Source organism: Coregonus lavaretus (assembly GCF_964263955.1).
Source record: "Coregonus lavaretus genome assembly, chromosome: 21".
Classification (NCBI taxonomy): domain Eukaryota; kingdom Metazoa; phylum Chordata; class Actinopteri; order Salmoniformes; family Salmonidae; genus Coregonus; species Coregonus lavaretus.
In genome coordinates this window covers 27,952,771-27,973,292 of record NC_140008.1, presented here as the reverse complement: position 1 = coordinate 27,973,292, position 20,522 = coordinate 27,952,771, and the positions used below count along the sequence as shown (strand labels likewise).

The window sequence follows — 20,522 nt, the reverse complement described above, 5'->3', positions numbered from 1 at the left end:
GAAAAAAAATCATGCCAAGAGAGGTACCGGATCCTGGCAAATGGGTTCGGGAATGAAACAGTCCAAAACTGAGAGGCGCCGGATCCTCAAATTAAGCACTGTCTACGCCCCATGGCAAAATGTGTAGAATTGCAGGAAATGAAGTGTAAACCTTTTTTTTTCTTTCTCTGCTGTGAAGAAGGGGCTGTTAAAATGTTTTGCTCGCAAGGGCCCCAAAAGGCTAGGGCCGGCTCTGACTGCATGTGGGTATGGATGTGGGTACGCAGACCCGTGAGCCACTGCAGCCCCTCATGATGAGTTCAGATCTTTTGCGGCCCCCATCAGTGTCAGAGTGCAGTGTAGTGCATCGGTGCATGGCAGCGCCAGCAGCTCTAGTTTAGGGGCAGGGGTGGCATAAACATGTATATCTGCTCTCTCTGCGGTGCTGCATCAGAGCTGGAGACCCGGCCGGCAGGAAACAGATAACTTTGATCAGGCTCTGCATGTGGCCAGCCACAGCGCACATTTTTTTATTTTCCCCCTCCATTTTTTCATGCCTTTTCATTCCTCTGAGCTTAGATCTGCTCTGTTTGAAGATTACCATGGTCATAGTAGTTTTGGGTGGACGTGTGTGTATGTACAGTGGGGAGAACAAGTATTTGATACACTGCCGATTTTGCAGGTTTTCCTACTTACAAAGCATGTAGGGGTCCATTTGCATTTTATTGCATGACATAAGTATTTGATACATCAGAAAAGCAGAACTTAATATTTGGTACAGAAACCTTTGTTTGCAATTACAGAGATCATACGTTTCCTGTAGGTCTTGACCAGGTTTGCACACACTGCAGCAGGGATTTTGGCCCACTCCTCCATACAGACCTTCTCCAGATCCTTCAGGTTTCGGGGCTGTCGCTGGGCAATACGGACTTTCAGCTCCCTCCAAAGATTTTATATTGGGTTCAGGTCTGGAGACTGGCTAGGCCACTCCAGGACCTTGAGATGCTTCTTACGGAGCCACTCCTTAGTTGCCCTGGCTGTGTGTTTTGGGTCGTTGTCATGCTGGAAGACCCAGCCACGACCCATCTTCAATGCTCTTACTGAGGGAAGGAGGTTGTTGGCCAAGATCTCGCGATACATGGCCCCATCCATCCTCCCCTCAATACGGTGCAGTCGTCCTGTCCCCTTTGCAGAAAAGCATCCCCAAAGAATGATGTTTCCACCTCCATGCTTCACGGTTGGGATGGTGGTCGTGGGGTTGTACTCATCCTTCTTCTTCCTCCAAACACGGCGAGTGGAGTTTAGACCAAAAAGCTCTATTTTTGTCTCATCAGACCACATGACCTTCTCCCATTCCTCCTCTGGATCATCCAGATGGTCATTGGCAAACTTCAGACGGGCCTGGACATGCACTGGCTTGAGCAGGAGGACCTTGCGTGCGCTGCAGGATTTTAATCCATGACGGCGTAGTGTGTTACTAATGGTTTTCTTTGAGACTGTGGTCCCAGCTCTCTTCAGGTCATTGACCAGGTCCTGCCATGTAGTTCTGGGCTGATCCCTCACCTTCCTCATGATCATTGATGCCCCACGAGGTGAGTTCTTGCATGGAGCCCCAGACCGAGGGTGATTGACCATCATCTTGAACTTCTTCCATTTTCTAATAATTGCGCCAACAGTTGTTGCCTTCTCACCAACCTGCTTGCCTATTGTCCTGTAGCCCATCCCAGCCTTGTGCAGGTCTACAATTTTATCCCTGATGTCCTTACACAGCTCTCTGGTCTTGGCCATTGTGGAGAGGTTGGAGTCTGTTTGATTGAGTGTGTGGACAGGTGTATTTTATACAGGTAACAAGTTCAAACAGGTGCAGTTAATACAGGTAATGAGTGGAGAACAGGAGGGCTTCTTAAAAAAAACTAACAGGTCTGTGAGAGCCGGAATTCTTACTGGTTGGTAGGTGATCAAATACTTATGTCATGCAATAAAATGCAAATTAATTTCTTAAAAATCATAAAATGTGATTTTCTGAATTTTTGTTTTATATTCCGTATCTCACAGTTGAAGTGTACCTATGATAAAAATTACAGACCTCTACATGCTTTGTAAGTAGGAAAACCTGCAAAATCGGTGTCACGGTTTCGGCCGAGGCTGCTCCTCTTCCTTGTTCGGGCGGACTTCGGCGGTCGTCGTCTCCGGAGTACTAGCTGCCACCGTTCGATGTTTCTTGTTCTTTTGGTTTTGTCTGTTCATAACACCTGTCCCTTATTTGTGTCTTTATTGTTCCCCTTATTTAGTTTGTTGGTTTGGGTCAGGTGTTATGCGTAATTGTTGTTGTCAGCCTGCCTCATCGAGTTTGTTCTCTCGTTGTGTTATTCCGAGAGCTCGCACTGTGTGCGCTTTTCCTTATTTTCTCGCACTGTGTATTTTCGTGCGTAATTGTTCGCGCCACCCGGTTGGGTTGGCGACGTATACTGTTGTTTGGACTAAGTAAAGTTCTGTTGACGTCCTCCTGGTTTCCTGCGCCTGATTCCTATCATCCACCTACACCACTCTGACAGAATTACGCATCATAATGGAATCAGCAGGAGCGACCGCGCCGACCGCCGATATGGACGAACGTCTTCGTGGTCAGGAGGACCGAATGAACCAGGTCTGTCACGCCCTGGAGAGGGTGATGAACACTCTACACCGATGGGAGACCAGCGGGGTGCCCGCACCTCCAACCACCGACCCAGCTCCAGCGGTCAGCCCTCCGGTTTCATCTCCGGAACCCAGTGGGATTCGGCTCTCGCTCCCGAGGGCGTACGACGGCTCCACCGCCGGGTGTCAAGGGTTCCTGCTGCAGGTGGAGCTCTACCTCGCCACCGTACACCCGGCGCCCTCGGGACACGAGAGCGTCTCAGCCCTCATCTCCTGTCTCACCGGCAAGGCGTTGGAGTGGGCCAACGCCGAGTGGAGGAGAATGGACGCCGCAACCACGAACTATGCGGAGTTCTCCCGCCGCTTCCGTGCTGTATTCGACCATCCACCAGAAGGGAAGGCGGCGGGGGAACGTCTGTTCTACCTCCGACAGGGGATGAGGAGCGCACAGGACTTTGCCTTAGAGTTCCGGACCCTAGCGGCTGATGCAGGGTGGAATGAGCGGGCCCATATTGACCATTTCCGCTGCAGCCTCCGAGAGGACGTCCAGCGAGAGTTGGCGTGCAGGGACACGTCGTTAACTTTCGACCAACTGGTCGACATGGCCATCCGGCTGGATACCCTGCTCGCCACCCGTGGGCGTCCCGGAGGGGGGGGTTCGCCCATTCCACTCTCCAGCGCCTCCGAGCCGAGTCCTATGGAGCTCGGGGGTGCTGGCGCTAGGGAAAGGAGGAGGAGGAGCCCACGGGGACCCGGTCCTTGCACCAACTGTGGTCGTGGAGGGCACACTGCGGCTAGGTGCTGGGGCGGGTCCTCCAGGGGAGGAGATGGCAGGTCTAGCATTGGGGGGTCCCCCCAGGTGAGTAGGCGCCCTGCTTACCCAGAGCTTTCTGTCGTGCACCTAACCTTGCCTGTTTGTTTCCCACAGGTTGCACCTCGTTCCCAGCATAAGGCGCTGGTAGATTCAGGCGCAGCTGGGAATTTTATAGATCGCCAGTTCTGTTTAGAGTTAGGGATTCCCCTTCTTCCAGTGGATAAGCCTTTCCCCGTCCATGCCCTAGATAGCCGTCCGTTAGGGTCTGGGTTGATTAGGGAGGTCACAGCACCACTTCAGATGATGGCGCAGGAGGGTCATGAGGAGAGAATTCAGCTTTATCTGATTGACTCTCCTGCGTATCCGGTGGTGCTGGGTCTTCCCTGGTTGATGACTCATGACCCTATTATTGGGTGGCGAGAGAAAGCTCTTAAAGGGTGGTCTGCTCAATGTGAGGGGCGGTGTCTGGGTGTTTCCATAGGGGCGACCTCGGTGGAGAGTCCGAATCTAATGCCGGCACTGCAGATTCCCCCCGAGTATGAGGATTTGGCATTGGCGTTCAGTAAGACTAGGGCTGCGCAGCTGCCGCCTCATAGACGGGGGGATTGTGCGATAGATCTCCAGTCAGGCGCAGCTCTCCCGCGGAGCCATGTGTATCCCTTGTCTCAAGAGGAGAAGAAATCTATGGAGACATACATCTCTGAGTCTCTTAGACAGGGATACATACGGCCCTCCGTTTCACCCGTTTCCTCAAGTTTCTTTTTTTGTGAAGAAGAAGGATGGAGGTCTGCGGCCGTGTATTGATTACCGCGGTCTCAATCAGATCACCGTGAAGTACAGCTATCCACTTCCTCTGATTGCGACTATGACGGAGTCACTGCACGGTGCGCAGTTCTTTACAAAATTGGATCTTAGGAGCGCATATAACTTGGTGCGCATCCGTAAGGGCGATGAATGGAAGACAGCGTTTAGCACGACTTCCGGGCACTACGAGTATCTAGTCATGCCATATGGGTTGATGAATGCTCCCTCAGTCTTCCAATCCTTCGTTGATGAGATTTTCCGGGACATGCAGGGACAGGGAGTGGTTGTGTACATCGACGACATTCTGGTGTATAGTCCTACCCGTGCTGAGCATGTAGCCCTGGTGCGCCGAGTATTGCGGAGGCTGTTGGAGCATGACCTATATGTCAAGGCAGAGAAATGTCTGTTTTTTCAGAAGTCGGTCTCCTTTCTGGGTTACCAGTTATCTGCGTCAGGAGTGAAGATGGAGGTAGACCGGGTGTCAGCTGTGCGTAATTGGCAGACCCCAACCACTGTGAAGGAGGTGCAACGGTTCTTGGGTTTTGCGAATTACTACCGGAGGTTTATCCGGGGTTTTGGACAGGTGGCAGCTCCCATAACGTCTCTGTTAAAGGGGGGTCCGGTGCGCTTGCGGTGGTCAGCTGAGGCGGACAGGGCATTTGGGAGACTGAAGGACCTGTTTACCTCGGCGCCGGTGTTGGCGCATCCGGATCCCTCTTTACCGTTCCAAGTAGAGGTGGACGCGTCAGAGGCCGGGATAGGGGCCGTTCTTTCCCAGCGTTCTGGTACTCCACCTAAACTCCGTCCCTGTGCGTTCTACTCTAAGAAGCTCAGTCCGGCGGAGCGGAATTATGACGTAGGAGACAGGGAGCTGTTAGCCGTGGTACAGGCCCTAAAGGTGTGGCGGCATTGGCTCGAGGGGGCTCAACACCCTTTCCTCATTCAAACTGACCATCGTAACCTGGAGTACATCCGGGCAGCTAGGAGACTGAATCCTCGCCAGGCTCGTTGGACTATGTTCCTGGCCCGGTTTGTGTTTAAGATCACATACATCCCGGGGTCCCAGAACGGGAAGGCAGATGCTCTGTCCCGGCGGTATGACGCAGAGGAGAGGTCAGTTGAGTCCACGCCCATACTACCGGAGTCTTGTCTGGTTGCTCCGGTGGTGTGGGAGGTTGATGGTGAGATCGAGCGGGCGTTACGCACCGACCCGAGTCCTCCTCAGTGTCCTGTGGGTCGGACGTACGTTCCGCTCGAGATACGCGATCGCCTCATTTGTTGGGCTCATACGTCCCCCTCCTCTGGCCATCCGGGTATCGGCCGGACAGTGCACTGCCTTAGCACGAAGTACTGGTGGCCAACGTTAGCTAGGGATGTGAGGATTTATGTCTCCTCCTGTTCGGTGTGTGCCCAGTGTAAGGCGCCCAGACATTTGCCCAGGGGTAAGTTACAACCCCTGCCTATTCCACAACGACCCTGGTCCCACCTCTCGGTGGATTTTGTTACCGACCTTCCCCCCTCACAGGGGAATACTACCATCCTGGTCGTTGTGGATAGGTTCTCGAAGGCCTGTCGTCTCCTTCCCATGCCGGGTCTACCCACTGCCCTACAGACCGCTGAGGCTCTGTTCACCCATGTCTTCCGGCATTACGGGGTACCCGAGGATATAGTGTCTGACCGAGGCCCCCAGTTCACCTCTAGAGTGTGGAGGGCATTTATGGAACGGTTGGGGGTGTCGGTAAGCCTTACCTCGGGTTACCACCCGGAGAGTAATGGGCAGGTTGAACGTGTCAACCAGGATGTGGGTAGGTTTCTGAGGTCATACTGTCAGGGCCGGCCGGAGGAGTGGGCGAGATATGTGCCCTGGGCCGAGATGGCACAGAACTCTCTTCGCCACTCCTCCACCCAACTAACCCCGTTTCAGTGTGTGTTGGGGTACCAGCCGGTGCTGGCACCATGGCATGAGAGCCAGATCGAGGCCCCCGCTGTGGATGAGTGGGTAAGGCGCTCGGAGGAGACGTGGGACGCTGCACACGTCCATCTGCAGCGTGCCATACGTCGACAGAAGACGAGCGCCGACCTACACCGCAGTGAGGGGCCAGTGTACGCACCTGGAGATCGAGTCTGGCTCTCAACCAGAAACCTGCCCCTCCGCCTGCCCTGCCGGAAGCTGGGTCGGCGGTTTGTGGGGCCGTTTAAAGTCCTGAGGAGATTGAACGAGGTGAGTTATAGGTTAGAACTACCTGTTGACTACAAGAATATTAACCCCTCGTTCCATGTGTCTCTCCTCAGGCCGGTGGTAGCTGGTCCACTCCAGGACTTTGAGATTGAGGAGACTCCTCCGCCCCCGTTGGACATCGAGGGGGCTCCGGCGTACACCGTGAGGTCCATCCTGGATTCTAGACGCCGGATGGGGGGTCTTCAATATCTCGTGGAGTGGGAGGGGTACGGTCCGGAGGAGCGGTGCTGGGTGCCAAGGAGGGACGTGTTAGACCAGTCCCTACTGACCGATTTCCATCGGGGTCATCCTGCGCGCCCTGCTCCGCGTCGTCCGGGTCGTCCTCGAGCTCCGGGTCGGCGCACGGCTGGAGCCGCGCGTCAAGGGGGGGGTACTGTCACGGTTTCGGCCGAGGCTGCTCCTCTTCCTTGTTCGGGCGGACTTCGGCGGTCGTCGTCTCCGGAGTACTAGCTGCCACCGTTCGATGTTTCTTGTTCTTTTGGTTTTGTCTGTTCATAACACCTGTCCCTTATTTGTGTCTTTATTGTTCCCCTTATTTAGTTTGTTGGTTTGGGTCAGGTGTTATGCGTAATTGTTGTTGTCAGCCTGCCTCATCGAGTTTGTTCTCTCGTTGTGTTATTCCGAGAGCTCGCACTGTGTGCGCTTTTCCTTATTTTCTCGCACTGTGTATTTTCGTGCGTAATTGTTCGCGCCACCCGGTTGGGTTGGCGACGTATACTGTTGTTTGGACTAAGTAAAGTTCTGTTGACGTCCTCCTGGTTTCCTGCGCCTGATTCCTATCATCCACCTACACCACTCTGACAATCGGCAGTGTATCAAATACTTGTTCTCCCCACTGTATGTCTAGTGTTTGATCATCGTATATTATTTTGTGTTTCAAAGAGTTTGATGCATACTGCCTAGTGTGTAGACAAATGTGTACTTTGTAGACAAATGTTTGCTTATCTTAAGAGCATCTGCACACTGTATTTGTATATAGCTCTGGATTGATTTTGATGTTTCCTTCTCTCTGATGTGTGTTGATCCTTCTGTTGATGCTTCTCTCTAGGTGAGCGGCCATACCAGTGTCCTTACTGTGACAAAGCATTCAGCAAGAATGATGGACTGAAGATGCACATTCGCACACACACTCGGGTAAGTCTCCTTTCCACACCCACTCCTACCAAACACTCTCTCTTCTCTTTATTCCAGGCACAGTTTGAGGAGTTGGTGTTTCTCTGCCACATGGAAATGGTTTTATTTCCCTTTACCTCCTTCTCTTTCCATCCTCACACCCCATACGTGTGTGTGTGTGTGTGTGTGTGTGTGTGTGTGTGTGTGTGTGTGTGTGTGTGTGTGTGTGTTCACACATGTATGTCTCTATGTATTTGAGTGTAAAAACCAGTCATGAAAGCCAAGGAATAGTGATGGGGAAAAATGTATAGTTACATATCGCAATATAATGTTTGGATGATATTATATCAATATTTGACTCCTAAATCAAAAAAATATGTTTTGCTACTGTAGGGAGCGTTAGCTAGTGATAGTCGGCAGTACCTGCGCCAAAACTCTGATATTTTTCATCCTATAGCTTGTTCTCCATCTTCTTTTTAAGTAGTGAGCAAACATGTTTTCAGCACTTTTATTTAATGACTGATCAAAACTAGTTTACTTATGCCTCTCTCTTGTCTCTCTGCAGCAGACACACTGTGTGCACAATTATTAGGCAAGTTGTATGTTTGAGGATTAATTGTATTATTGAACAACTACGGTGCTCTCGGTCAATCCAAAATGTTAATAAACCTCAAACCTGAATATTTAAGAAAGTAAAAGTTTTTTTTGCTTTCTTTGGAGAATATCTATGTATGCACAATTATTGGGCAACTATTAGTGTGCAGAATTATTATGCAACTAAATGAAAAACGAAAATGTCCCCATCTCATTTGTTTATTTTCATCTGTTAAAGTGAGAATAATAAACAAACAACTCAAAATTTACAAATAAACATTTCTGACATTTCAAAAAAGAATCAGTGACCAATATAGCCACCCTTCTTTTCAATAACAGTCATAAGCCTTCCATCCATGGAGTCTGTCAGTTTCTTGATCTGTTGACGATCAACTTTTTGTGCAGCAGCAACCACAGCCTCCCAGACACTGGTCAGAGAGGTGTACTGTTTTCCTTCACCGTAAATCGACTATTTAAGAAGGGACCACAAGTTCTCAATAGGGTTTAGGTCAGGTGAGGAAGGGGGCCATGTCATTATTCTTTCATCTTTCAGGCCTTTACTGGCTAGCCATGCAGTGGAGTACTTCGATGCAAGCGATGGAGCATTGTCCTGCATAAAAATCATGGTCTTCTTGAAAGATGCAGACTTTTTCCTGTACCACTGCTTGAAGAAAGTGTCTTCTAAAAACTGGAAGTAGGTTTGGGAGTTGAGTTTGAGTCCATCTTCAACCCGAAAATGTCCAACTAGCTCATCTTTAATAATACCAGCCCATACCAGTACCCCACCTCGAAGTGGAGCTCCGTGCCCATTACTGATCCAGCCATGGGCCCATCCATCTGGTCCGTCAAGAGTCACTCATCTCATCAGTCCATAAAACCTTTGAAAAATCTGTCTTCAGATATTTCATGCCCAGTCTTGACGTTTCAACTTATGTGTCTTGTTCAGTGGTGGTCGGGTTTCAGCCTTCCTTACCTTGGCCATGTCTCTGAGCACTGAACACCTTGTACTTCTGGGCACTCCAGGTAGGTTGCAGTTCTGGAATATGACAGCACTAGAGGATAATGGGTTCCTGGTAGCTTCACGTTTGATTCTTCTAAAATCTTTGGCAGTTAATTTGCGTCTTTGTTTCTCAACACGGTTCTTGCGACCCTGTTGACTATTTGCAACAAAACCTTTGATGGTTCTGTGATCACGCCCCAATATCTTAGCAATTTCAAGAGTGCTGCATCCCTCTGAAATACTTTTTAAAATTTTTGACTTTTCAGAGTCAGGTAAATCCCTTTTTTGGCCCATTTTGCCTGAGGAAAATAAGCTACCTAATTATTATGTGGTCCTCTGTAGCTCAGCTGGTAGAGCACGGCGCATGTAACGCCAAGGTAGTGGGTTCGATCCCCGGGACCACCCATACACAAAAAATTTATGCACGCATGACTGTAAGTCGCTTTGGATAAAAGCGTCTGCTAAATGGCATATTATTATTATTATAATTATAATTATACACACTTTGATATAGGGTGTTGATCTCCTTAGGCCACACCCTCCCTCATTACACAAATACACATCACCTGATATGCTTAAATCCAATAAGCATTCCAGTTTATACAGCTTGGAGTTGGGAAATATGCATAATAATGATGATGTGGTCAAAATACTGACTTGCCTAATAATTGTTCACACAGTGTAGTGAGCAATATGTTTGGAACATCAAATCGCAGTATAGAATCTAGGGCTGACCCCATTTAGTCGACTGGTCGATTGTTTGGTCCATAGGCTGTTGGTCGACCAATATTTTTTTAAGTCGAGCAGAGACAAATAGATAAAACATTTTCATGGCACACGAGACACCTGTCTGATTTGCGCCTGTCTCAGTGAACTAATCCATTGAGGAGGCCGCGGGGATGCCACAGTCCAAGAAATAGGGGAGTGTGGCTCAGCTGCACAGTGCACCTCTCTCTCCAGAATGCGCTCTCTCCCGCCATTTTGTGCATATCCATTGTTTCATAACTTCATTGTTTGCTGTGTCTATCAGTTCCCCATTACATATATCACTTGTAGTAGCCTACGTTTACCTTTAATTCCCATAATTTCGAATCTGCAATGTTTGTTTGGTTATGGTAATTTATGTTAATGCTTTAAATATATTATTATTACAGTCGTTTACGTTCTCATTGTCGGAGTGGACATGTTGTTTGCAGAACTCACAGCCCATGCTACACTTGTGAGAAACATGTTTTTGTGTATTTCATTCCATTTGCAAGTTTTGTCAATTTATTCATTATTTTGTTTGAAACGCTCCTGCAATGTTGACTAACGACGCACACCTGATTACGCATATAGAAGTACGACTAGTAGCCTGGCCTTTGCACAAATGTAGGCCTATAAAGGTGTCCATTTGGTGTTGTCTAATTAGTATTTCTGATTGTCTTAACTCACCACCAATAATGAACTGTGGAGCTTCTCAAAGTAATTTTTTCTTCACCTCAAACATCAAGTAAACAAAGTCTGTTTTTAGAATCAGTTGAGAATGACAATAGTTCCTCAAAGTATTTTAAAAATAACCACTTGGCATGAAAAGGAAAAATGTAATGCTCTGATTCAGTGGAAACGTCATAAAATACCTGTTTACTTCTTATCCCTTGCACAAATAGCCAACAGCTATGTCTGTCTCGAGCTCACTGGCGCGGGAAGGCCCAGAATATTTTATACAATGTTGCAAGTTTGCTAGCGCGAGTTTTGGGCCGACCCAGTTGATAGTTGATACAATGTTTCAAGTTCATTGCAGACATGCCATTGTGATTTATAGGATATTTATTTGTATCAGGCCTTTTTTTTTAACCTGAGGCTGCAATGTTTTTATTTGTTGGCTATTTTTACATAGTTGGCAATGGCAATAAAAGTTCGTTTTAGATTTGTATAATTTTCATTCAGATTTAGATAAAATGTAGATTAACCACACGGATAGCTCAATTGGTAGAGCATGGCGCTTGTAACGCCAGGGTAGTGGGTTCGAAAAATAAACGTTAAACATTTTTGTCTCTCGTTTGACTAAGATTTTTTTTGTTGTAGTCAGGGACATTCTGGATCTGTTTTCGTTGAGAGCTGTTTTTGTTGCCAGATGTTTTTAACCTCCAAACGGGCTAGGAAATAACTTCTTACTACAACATGACTTATGGTGTATTCGATAAGTTACATGAAATATCCTTAAGCATACTTTTCTGTTTTTATGTAGGAAAATCTGCACATACTACTGTGTTTTTATGTTTGCGATTGTGTGTGTCTAAGATACACCTCATGGACACCTGCTCGTCGAACATCTCATTCCAAAATCATGGGCATCAATATGGAGTTGGTCCCCCCTTTGCTGCTATATCAGCCTCCACTCTTCTGGGAAGGCTTTCTGCTAGATGTTGGAACATTGCTGCGGGGACTTGCTTCCATTCAGCCACAAGAGCATTAGTGAAGTCGGGCACAGACCCCAAAGTTGAAAGCACAGAATCGTCTAGAATGGCATTGTATGCTGTAGCGTTAAGATTTCCCTTCACTGGAACTAAAGGGCCTAGCCTGAACCATTGTGTGGCCTACCACTTCACGGCTGAGCCGTTGTTGCTCCTAGACGGTTCCACTTCACAATAACAGCACTTACAGTTGACCGGGGCAGCTTTAGCAGGGCAGACATTTGACGAACTGACTTGTTGGAAAGATGGCATCCTATGACAGTGCCACGTTGAAAGTCACTGAGCTCTTCAGAAAGGCCATTCTACTGCCAATGTTTGTCTATGGAGATTGCATGGCTGTGTGCTCATTTTTATACACCTGTCATTAATGGATATGGCTGAAATGGCAAATCCACTAATTTTAAGGGGGTATTTTATATATAGTGTACCAGTCCCAGGTGTCCATAAATGCTAATCTGCCCATCTCCAGCGCTATGCTTTAGTTGATCTGCTCCATGCTCAGCCAAGCTGTAGAACGTAACACACCCAGGAATAGAGGTTCACACACCTCTGCCAGGCAGCCAGGAGTAGAGAGGAGTCCTGTCTTGCCAGTCAGTGTCTAGATCTGCAAACATGAAAGCTGAAGGACATTCTTTCCCAGGAGGCGATTCCAGAACACTCACGTAAACTTCTCCCACAGTTATTTTTTTTTAAGACTAGGGAGGATAATGAAGACTACTTAGAGCTGGATATGGTGGACTAGAATACATCCACATGTAATAGCAATCTCATAGCAGACACTGAGTACAATCGGATTTTTAAAGACCGTGATTGGGTTCCTGACTGTACATTGTGAGGACATGACAGGTATCGTTAGTGTTGATATGATGAGCATGTAAATGTAAACTGACTCAGAGCTTGGATCAACCTGCTCAGGGTGGGGAGAGGAAGGGCATGGTCACCCTGGTCTCTCATGAGGTCATTTCCTGCCCGTGCCTCTGCACTACTTCTCCACCCACTGAAGTCCTCCACCTAATCACCGCTTTCCATGAGGTATGTGTGTTGGAGTGTGGTTGTGTTTAGCCATGGGAGTGTATATTTATGTACAGTATTTATTTATAACTTTTTACATGATCATTAATTGATATGGGTATGGCCTGAAGGTTTTGTTGACACGTTTCGAGTACATTTCCTGTTTGCTCAAGCACACATCATTATGTTGCACTCAATGAACCTGGACTGCAGGTACAGTATAAAGCTTCTGGCCTAAAACAGTACAGTGGAAACAGGCAGCTGGCGGTACTGGGACACTCCTATCAGCTCTTATTCTCTAGCGAGGACTTGATGAAACATTCATGTTTGAATTGAGACATGGCTTTGTGTGTCCCTGGCTCTGTCTTTGCTCAGAGCACCGTGACTGCAGTAGTGAAATATGGGCTGAGCTGTGACACACAGCAGAGAGCTGGACGATGAAGTCACCCCACAGCAGAACAAATGCGATTTGGCTGAAGGAGCTCCAGCTCTTTGTTAATGTATAGTTTAGAGATGGATCTGTTTAGAGTTGTGTGTTTATCCCACATACCAAACCATCGGCAACTACAATAGAACACATGTGATTCGTATAAAGTGGCTGACATGTTGCCTGGTCAGAGATTTTTATTAATCTCTTTAAGTTTCTGTGATGGTGACAAGAGTGATCTGACTGTAAATACACTGATTAAAATTCCACTGGTTCCCTCTGTGGGGGTGCCTTTTTGATTTTGTTTTACTTTGGCCCAGAGTTCTGAAGTTCCGTCAGAATCTTCCAAGCTCCTCTGTTTTCAGTTTGAAAACCTCTTAAAGGGTTTTACTGTAACACTTTTTCATTGGTCAGTTATAGCTGGTTCCTATTGGTCCAATATAGCAGTCTCTGATTGGTTCATCACAGCATTAAGTGATCGGAGCAGTTTAGATGGGTATTAGCAATACGGCAGTTGCTCCACCTTGCCCTCTAGTAGGCTAGGTGGAATGATCACCATACTGCTAATTACCTCTCCAATTCTTTCAAAGCTATAAGAAGTGCCTATGGGTATATGGGCAAGGCTCTGATTTTGTATTGGATAACAGAGGATGGGGACATCCAATGTGGCCATATTGGTTTAGAGATGACCATTGACCACACGTTTTGATATAAAACGTGATCCTCCTGGCTCTTAGAGTACATAAACAGAGCTTTATCCCTCCATTCATAACCCTGCTGGCTCTTGACTGGACAGATTCAGAGGTGAGCCAGTCAGAGGGTCAGGTTGAATGTCACTAGGGTGAACAGCTGCTGAAGAGCGGAGGTCACCAGGTACAGATGTTAGATGTCACTGGGGTCACAGTGATGCATTCTGGATCCTCCACATCACCCCTCTGAACTTGAACCCTTTTTGGTTTTCTGTATGTCATTCAGGAGGAAGTTTTCCCCTGAGTAGGAAAGTGATGCTTTATTAGAAAAGTGATACCAATTAAACTAGCAGGTTTATAATACACAAACCGTCACTTATGTTCTGGTTTGGTCTCCACACCCAAGTTTCTCACACACCCCCACACACTCTGTTAGGCATCTCTCATTTTCATTCTTTCTCTCACAAACACACTCACGCAGACACACACACACTCATACACACACACAGACATATGCATTGAACACCTCCTGTTGTATCCTGTGTCGATGGCCACTCCTTGTCCCGCCCATATGATAGCTCTTTTCCCAGGACCCTTACTTCCTGCATTCACCCAGTTCCCATGACAACTGAACCCTAAATGGGTAGAGACTTTGCTATCAGTGAGTCTTGTCAAAAAGAGCCACCCAAAGACTGACACTCAAAAAGGATCGGAGTCCCACTATCGCAGTGCTTATTATTTCTTCTAACTCTAACTAAGCTTTCAAGTGTCTGTCAACCCTATTTCCCTGAAGTCAGACACACCTAGACCAAGACTGTCCACCCAGAAAAACACACGCACGCACACACGCACACACACATATACACAATAACACACCCACAGAGCGATAGGAGCTTTTGAGTGACACCCAGACAGGCCTCTGAAAGGCACAGAGGAAATGTTCTTTGGTAAACTGATGAGGTGTGGAGAAGAGGTGATATTCTACAGCCCCAGTGAGCCGGTGCACTGGTACATGTTCAAAGGGCTTTTCTGTGCCGTGTTTTCTTATGCTTTAGAGGGATCCATGTGTTCCTTATGGCCCCATACGCTGGCCATTTCCTCCCTATTTCAGGGGCTGTACAATCTCTCATTTCATATCTCCATAAACTCTCTGGGGGGGGGGGGGGTTTGAAGTGAGAGGATATGAGGGTGTGTGTGTGATTGTGGGTGTCCATTGTGTGAGAGTCAATGTCTCTGTTTGAGTACCGTATTTGTGTATAGTATACAGGTTGGCTGTGTGTTGAGAGGTGATCTGTGTGTGTGTTTGTTTGTTTGTGTGTCCCTGCAGGAGAAGCCATATAAATGCAGTGAGTGTAACAAGGCCTTCAGTCAGAAGAGAGGTCTGGACGAACACATGAGGACCCACACCGGAGAGAAACCCTTCCAGTGTGATGTGAGTCTCAAACCACCGAAAGTAAAAGACGCCCAAAAAGTTACATACAGTTGAAGTCGGAAGTTTACATACACTTAGGTTGGAGTCATTAAAACTCGTTTTTCAACCACTCCACAAATTTCTTGTTAACAAACCATATTTTTGGCAAATTGGTTAGGACATCTACTTTGTGCATGACACAAGTAGTTTTTCCAACAATTGTTTACAGACAGATTATTTCACTTATAATTCACTGTATCACAATTCCAGTGGTTCAGAAGTTTACAAACACTAAGTTGACTGTACCTTTAAGCAGCTTGGAAAATTCTAGAAAATGATGTCATGGCTTTAGAAGCTTCTGATAGGCTAATTGACATCATTTGAGTCAATTGGAGGTGTACCTGTGGATGTATTTCAAGGCCTACCTTCAAACTCAGTGCCTCTTTGCTTGACATCATGGGAAAATCAAAAGAAATCAGCTAAGACATCAGAAAAATAATTGTAGACCTCCACAAGTCCCAAGGTTCATCCTTGGGAGCAATTTCCAAATGCCTGAAAGTACCACGTTCATCTGTACAAACAATAGTACGCAAGTATAAACACCATGGGACCACGCAGCCGTCATACCGCTCAGGAAGGAGACGCGTTCTGTCTCCTAGAGATGAACGTACTTTGGTGCGAAAAGTGCAAATCAATCCCAGAACAACAGCAAAGGACCTTGTGAAGATGCTGGAGGAAACAGGTACAAAAGTATCTATATCCACAGTAAAACGAGTCCTATATCGACATAACCTGAAAGGCCGCTCAGCAAGGAAGAAGCCACTGCTCCAAAACCGCCATAAAAAAGCCAGACTATGGTTTGCAACTGCACATGGCGCCAAAGATCGTACTTTTTGGAGAAATATCCTCTGGTCTGATGAAACAAAAATAGAACTGTTTGGCCATAATGACCATCGTTATGTTTGGAGGAAAAAGGGGATAGCTTGCAAGCTGAAGAACACCATCCCAACCGTGAAGCACGGGGGTGGCAGCATCATGCTGTGGGGTTGCTTTGCTGTAGGAGGGACTGGTGCACTTCACAAAATAGATGGCATCATGAGGAAGGAAAATTATGTGGATATATTGAAGCAACATCTCAAGACATCAGTCTGGAAGTTAAAGCTTGGTCGCAAATGGGTCTTCCAAATGGACAATGACCCCAAGCATACTTCCAAAGTTATGTCAAAATGGCTTAAGGACAACAAAGTCAAGGTATTGGAGTGGCCATCACAAAGCCCTGACCTCAATCCTATAGAAAATTTGTGGGCAGAACTGAAAAAGTGTGTGCGAGCAAGGAGGCCTACAAACCTGACTCAGTTACACCAGCTCTGTCAGGAGGAATGGGCCAGAATTCACTCAACTTATTGTGGGAAGGTTGTGGAAGTCTACCCGAAACGTTTGACTCAAGTTAAAGGCAATGCTACCAAATACTAATTGAGTGTATGTAATCTTCTGACCCACTGTGAATGAGCTGAAATAAATCGTTCTCTCTACTATTATTCTGACATTTCACATTCGTAAAATAAAGTGGTGATCCTAACTGACCTAAGACAGGGAATTTGTACTATGATTAAATGTCAGGAATTGTGAAAAACTGAGTTTAAATGTATTTGGCTAAGGTGTATGTACATTTCCGACTTCAACTGTATTGCCACTTTAACCCTAACCATAAATCCAAATGATGTGGGTATATGTATGTGTACATATGTGTATGTCCGTGCTTGTGTGTCCATGCTTATGTATGTGTGTCTGTGCGCTCCTCAGCCAGACAGTGACACAGGGCCAGATGTGGGCTAAAACTCAATATGAGGAAGATAAAGATCTCTCTCCTCTGGAGAGGTCTAGTCGACTGATCTCACGTAAACACATTGAGAGGATCAGAGGGAGAAATGACCTTCTGTTTATAATACCGCAGGAGTAATAATGATTCTCAGAGAGAGAAACACGCGACCAAGGATCCTGCTGATGCTTTGGAAGAATCTTTTAAAACATATTTCCTTTCACTGTTTTTATTCTGTTTTATGGGAGAACCACAAGTGTGTCTTTTTAAGTTATCTGAGTTTTAAATCCGAAAGCCAATCAAATTGGCTGTTTCCTTAACTCTCAGAACCGTCTGACATGATGGGTCTTTTATGCCCAGAGTGGCTGGGTTAGCACTAGGGGGTTTCATTTCAAGGATGTGTTTGAATTCAATTCATGAAATGTATTGTTGATTCAGTATTAAAAGTTTTGAGTGCTATTGTCATTCTTTTGTATCTCCAGCCATCTATTTGGGATGACGTGCATCCCAAATGTGATTAAACCTGGTTGATGATGTGATCACAGAAACACACACTCTGTCACAGAAAGGTTTACTGCTGGTGAACTTTAGGGGACTTCTCCACTGTTTGCATTTTGACTGGAGGATATTCAAGTGCGAAGAAGACATGCTGGGAAGCCTGAGTCTGGGTGTCGAAATGCTGCACTCATTTCAATGATGGATTAAGATGATTGGTAGTGTGAAATGGAGTCATTTGTAGGGTGTAAAACTAATAATTTGTGATGGATGTTATTTTTAATTTATTCCCTCTCTATGTCGGGAAAATATGATTTCTAACTAAGCCTTCTCTCATGTAATTTACAGTACAAACTAAATGTGGTTCAGTCAGCTGGCTGTACCCATAATAGGGATTGTATAGGTTAATATTGCTCTGCAGCATACTCCTTTAGTTTAGGACTGAAATAATTCAGTAAGATCCATCAGAGACCTACTATAACAGAGATTTGTATATACTGTAATTAAGGTCTAATCCATTCTAATCTTTAACAGAGCTAACTAACACACTTCTCTTTCCTCTGCTCTCTGTAGGTGTGTGATCTGTCGTTCAGTCTGAAAAAGATGCTGAGCAGACACAAGCTGACCCACAACCCCAACAGGCCCATGGCAGAATGCTCGCTGTGCCACAAGAAGTTCACCAGGAACGACTACCTCAAAGTGCACATGGAGAACGTTCACGGGGAGACAGAGGGCTAGGACCCATCTACTGTATATGATACTACTGAAGATAAACTACAGTGAGCTCCAAAAGTATTGGGACAGTGACACATGTGTGGTTGTTTTGGCTTTGTACTCCAGCATTTTGGATTTGAAATGATACAATTAAACAAGGTTAAAGTGCAAACTGTCAGCTTTTAATCTAAAGTGCAAACTACTTTTTTAATTTGAGGATATTTTCATCCATATCGGGTGAACCGTTTAAAAATTGCAGCACTTTTTGTATAGTCCCCCCATTTTAGGGGACCAAAAGTATTGGGACAAATTCACTTACAGTATGTTTATTAAAGTAGTAAAGAGTTAAGTATGTTGTCCCATATTCATAGTACACAATGACTACATGAAGTTTGTGACTCTACAAATTTGTCAGATGCATTTGCTGTTTGTTCTGGTTGTGTTTCAGATTATTTTGTGCGCAATAGAAATGAAAGGCAAATAATGTATTGTGTCATTTTGGAGTCACTTCTATTGTAAATAAGAATATAATATGTTTCTAAACACTTGTACATTAATGTGGATGCTACCATGATTATGGAGAGTCCTGAATGAAAAAGTTACATGCACAAATATCATACAACCCTACCCAAAAATGCTAACCTCCCGTGTTATTGTGAGAGGTTAGCATGTCTTGGGGGTATGATATATGTGCGTCTGTAACTTTCTCACTCATCATGATTCATTCAGGGTTATCCATAATTCATCGTAGCATCCATATCAATGTAGAAGGGTTTAGAAACATTCTATTCTTATTTACAATAAAAGTGACTCCAAAATGACACTATTTGCCATTCATTTCTATTGGGCACAAAATAATCTGAAACACAACCAAAACAAACAGCAAATGCATCCAAAAAGTTTGTAGAGTCACAAGCCTGATGTAGTCATTGTGTGGTATGAATATGGGACCAAATACTTAACTTTTGACTACTTTAGGACACGTAAGTGAATTTGTCCCAATACTTTTGGTCCCCTAAAATGGGGGGACTATGTACTAAATGTGCTGTAATTTCTAAACGGTTAACCCGATATGGATGACAATACCCTCACATTAAAGCTGACAGTCTGCACATTAATCTCATAGTCACTGTATTGTTTCAAATCCAAAGTGCTGGAGTACAGAGCCAAAACAACAAAACATATCACTGTCCCAATACTTTTGGAGTTCACTGTATATTTGCAGTGTTAAACATACAGGGTGGCCTGCTATGCATTTCAGATGTAGCAATAAGCAGTCTTTTTTTTTCTATAAAATATATACAAATGCAGAATATGGAAAATATTAGATTTCAATATCGGAACATATCCTGCATATATTAATTATTTAGTATGAACATTAGATATTCAATTCACAGGGGGTTTGGATGAGGCGCATGACCCACGCTGTTCTGATCTGCTTCCAAACCGCCCTTCTCTTCCTGTTTATACTTTACATTCAATTGAGTATCAATAGGAAAGTTTGGGAGTGGCATGTCCAGACAATTCAGCACAATAAAATAACTAGCCTCGCTCAAAAATTATCTTTCCTACTTATCGGCTTCTAGGTTCCCACCTCATGCCAACCATACATTGCCTTACTCTGTTAGAGCTATATGCTTGTGACCAGGTAACAAACTTTCCAGAGAGTTTAAAAGCCAAAGATGTTTACCAAACACAGCCAGCCTACTCCCTTCCCACGCATTATCAGGAAATGCAATGAATTTGTTATTACTGTTGTCAAAGTTACTGTTACTGTTTGTCAAAAGAAGAGCAAAAATTGTTCATATACTGTATTTCATGTCAGCTAAGACTGTTTTATATGGTTATTTCATATACTGTATTTCATGTCAGCTAAGACTGTTTTATATGGTTATTTCATATACTGAGGGACCAAGCTTTGTGTTTATACTCCTGTTTTTTTAATCCTGTATGTTAAATGGATAATGTATTTAATGGATGGTGCAATTATGTATGTTTCTCTGTTCTTTTTATATGGCCAGACCATATCCTTCCTGTGTTCCACAGACTGTTACACATTCCCTCTCTTTTACTGTTCATCTCAAACTGTGAATATTTCACATCACACGTATCTGTTTTGAAATGTACTTCATAAAAACCGAATTACTTACCAAACAGCCATTTACTCTGTTAATTCTAAGTACGTGTCGATTAACTGTTGACGTTGGGGTATTTCGGAAACACTTTGAGAGTTGATTAAATTTGTTCACTTTGTTGTTGTTAATTTAACCGTTATTCTTGGGTTGGCTGGCAGTCTGCTGGGAGCCTAAAGTAATTAAAG

General features: G+C 45.4%; 1 protein-coding gene across 1 annotated transcript in view; it reads left to right on the top strand.

Annotated features, from left to right (window-relative positions):
• The window catches only part of LOC311148636 (PR domain zinc finger protein 5-like), a 72,827-nt gene extending 54,336 nt beyond the window's left edge, over nt 1–18,491 (top strand). Inside the window, exons 14-16 of the mRNA XM_084185624.1 lie at nt 7,522–7,607; nt 15,091–15,195; nt 18,062–18,491. Coding sequence (XP_084041750.1) covers nt 7,522–7,607; nt 15,091–15,195; nt 18,062–18,226 — 356 coding nt within the window. The 3' untranslated portion in view covers nt 18,227–18,491. The remainder of the gene's footprint in view (nt 1–7,521; nt 7,608–15,090; nt 15,196–18,061) is intronic.
• Nucleotides 18,492–20,522: the final 2,031 nt, after the last annotated feature.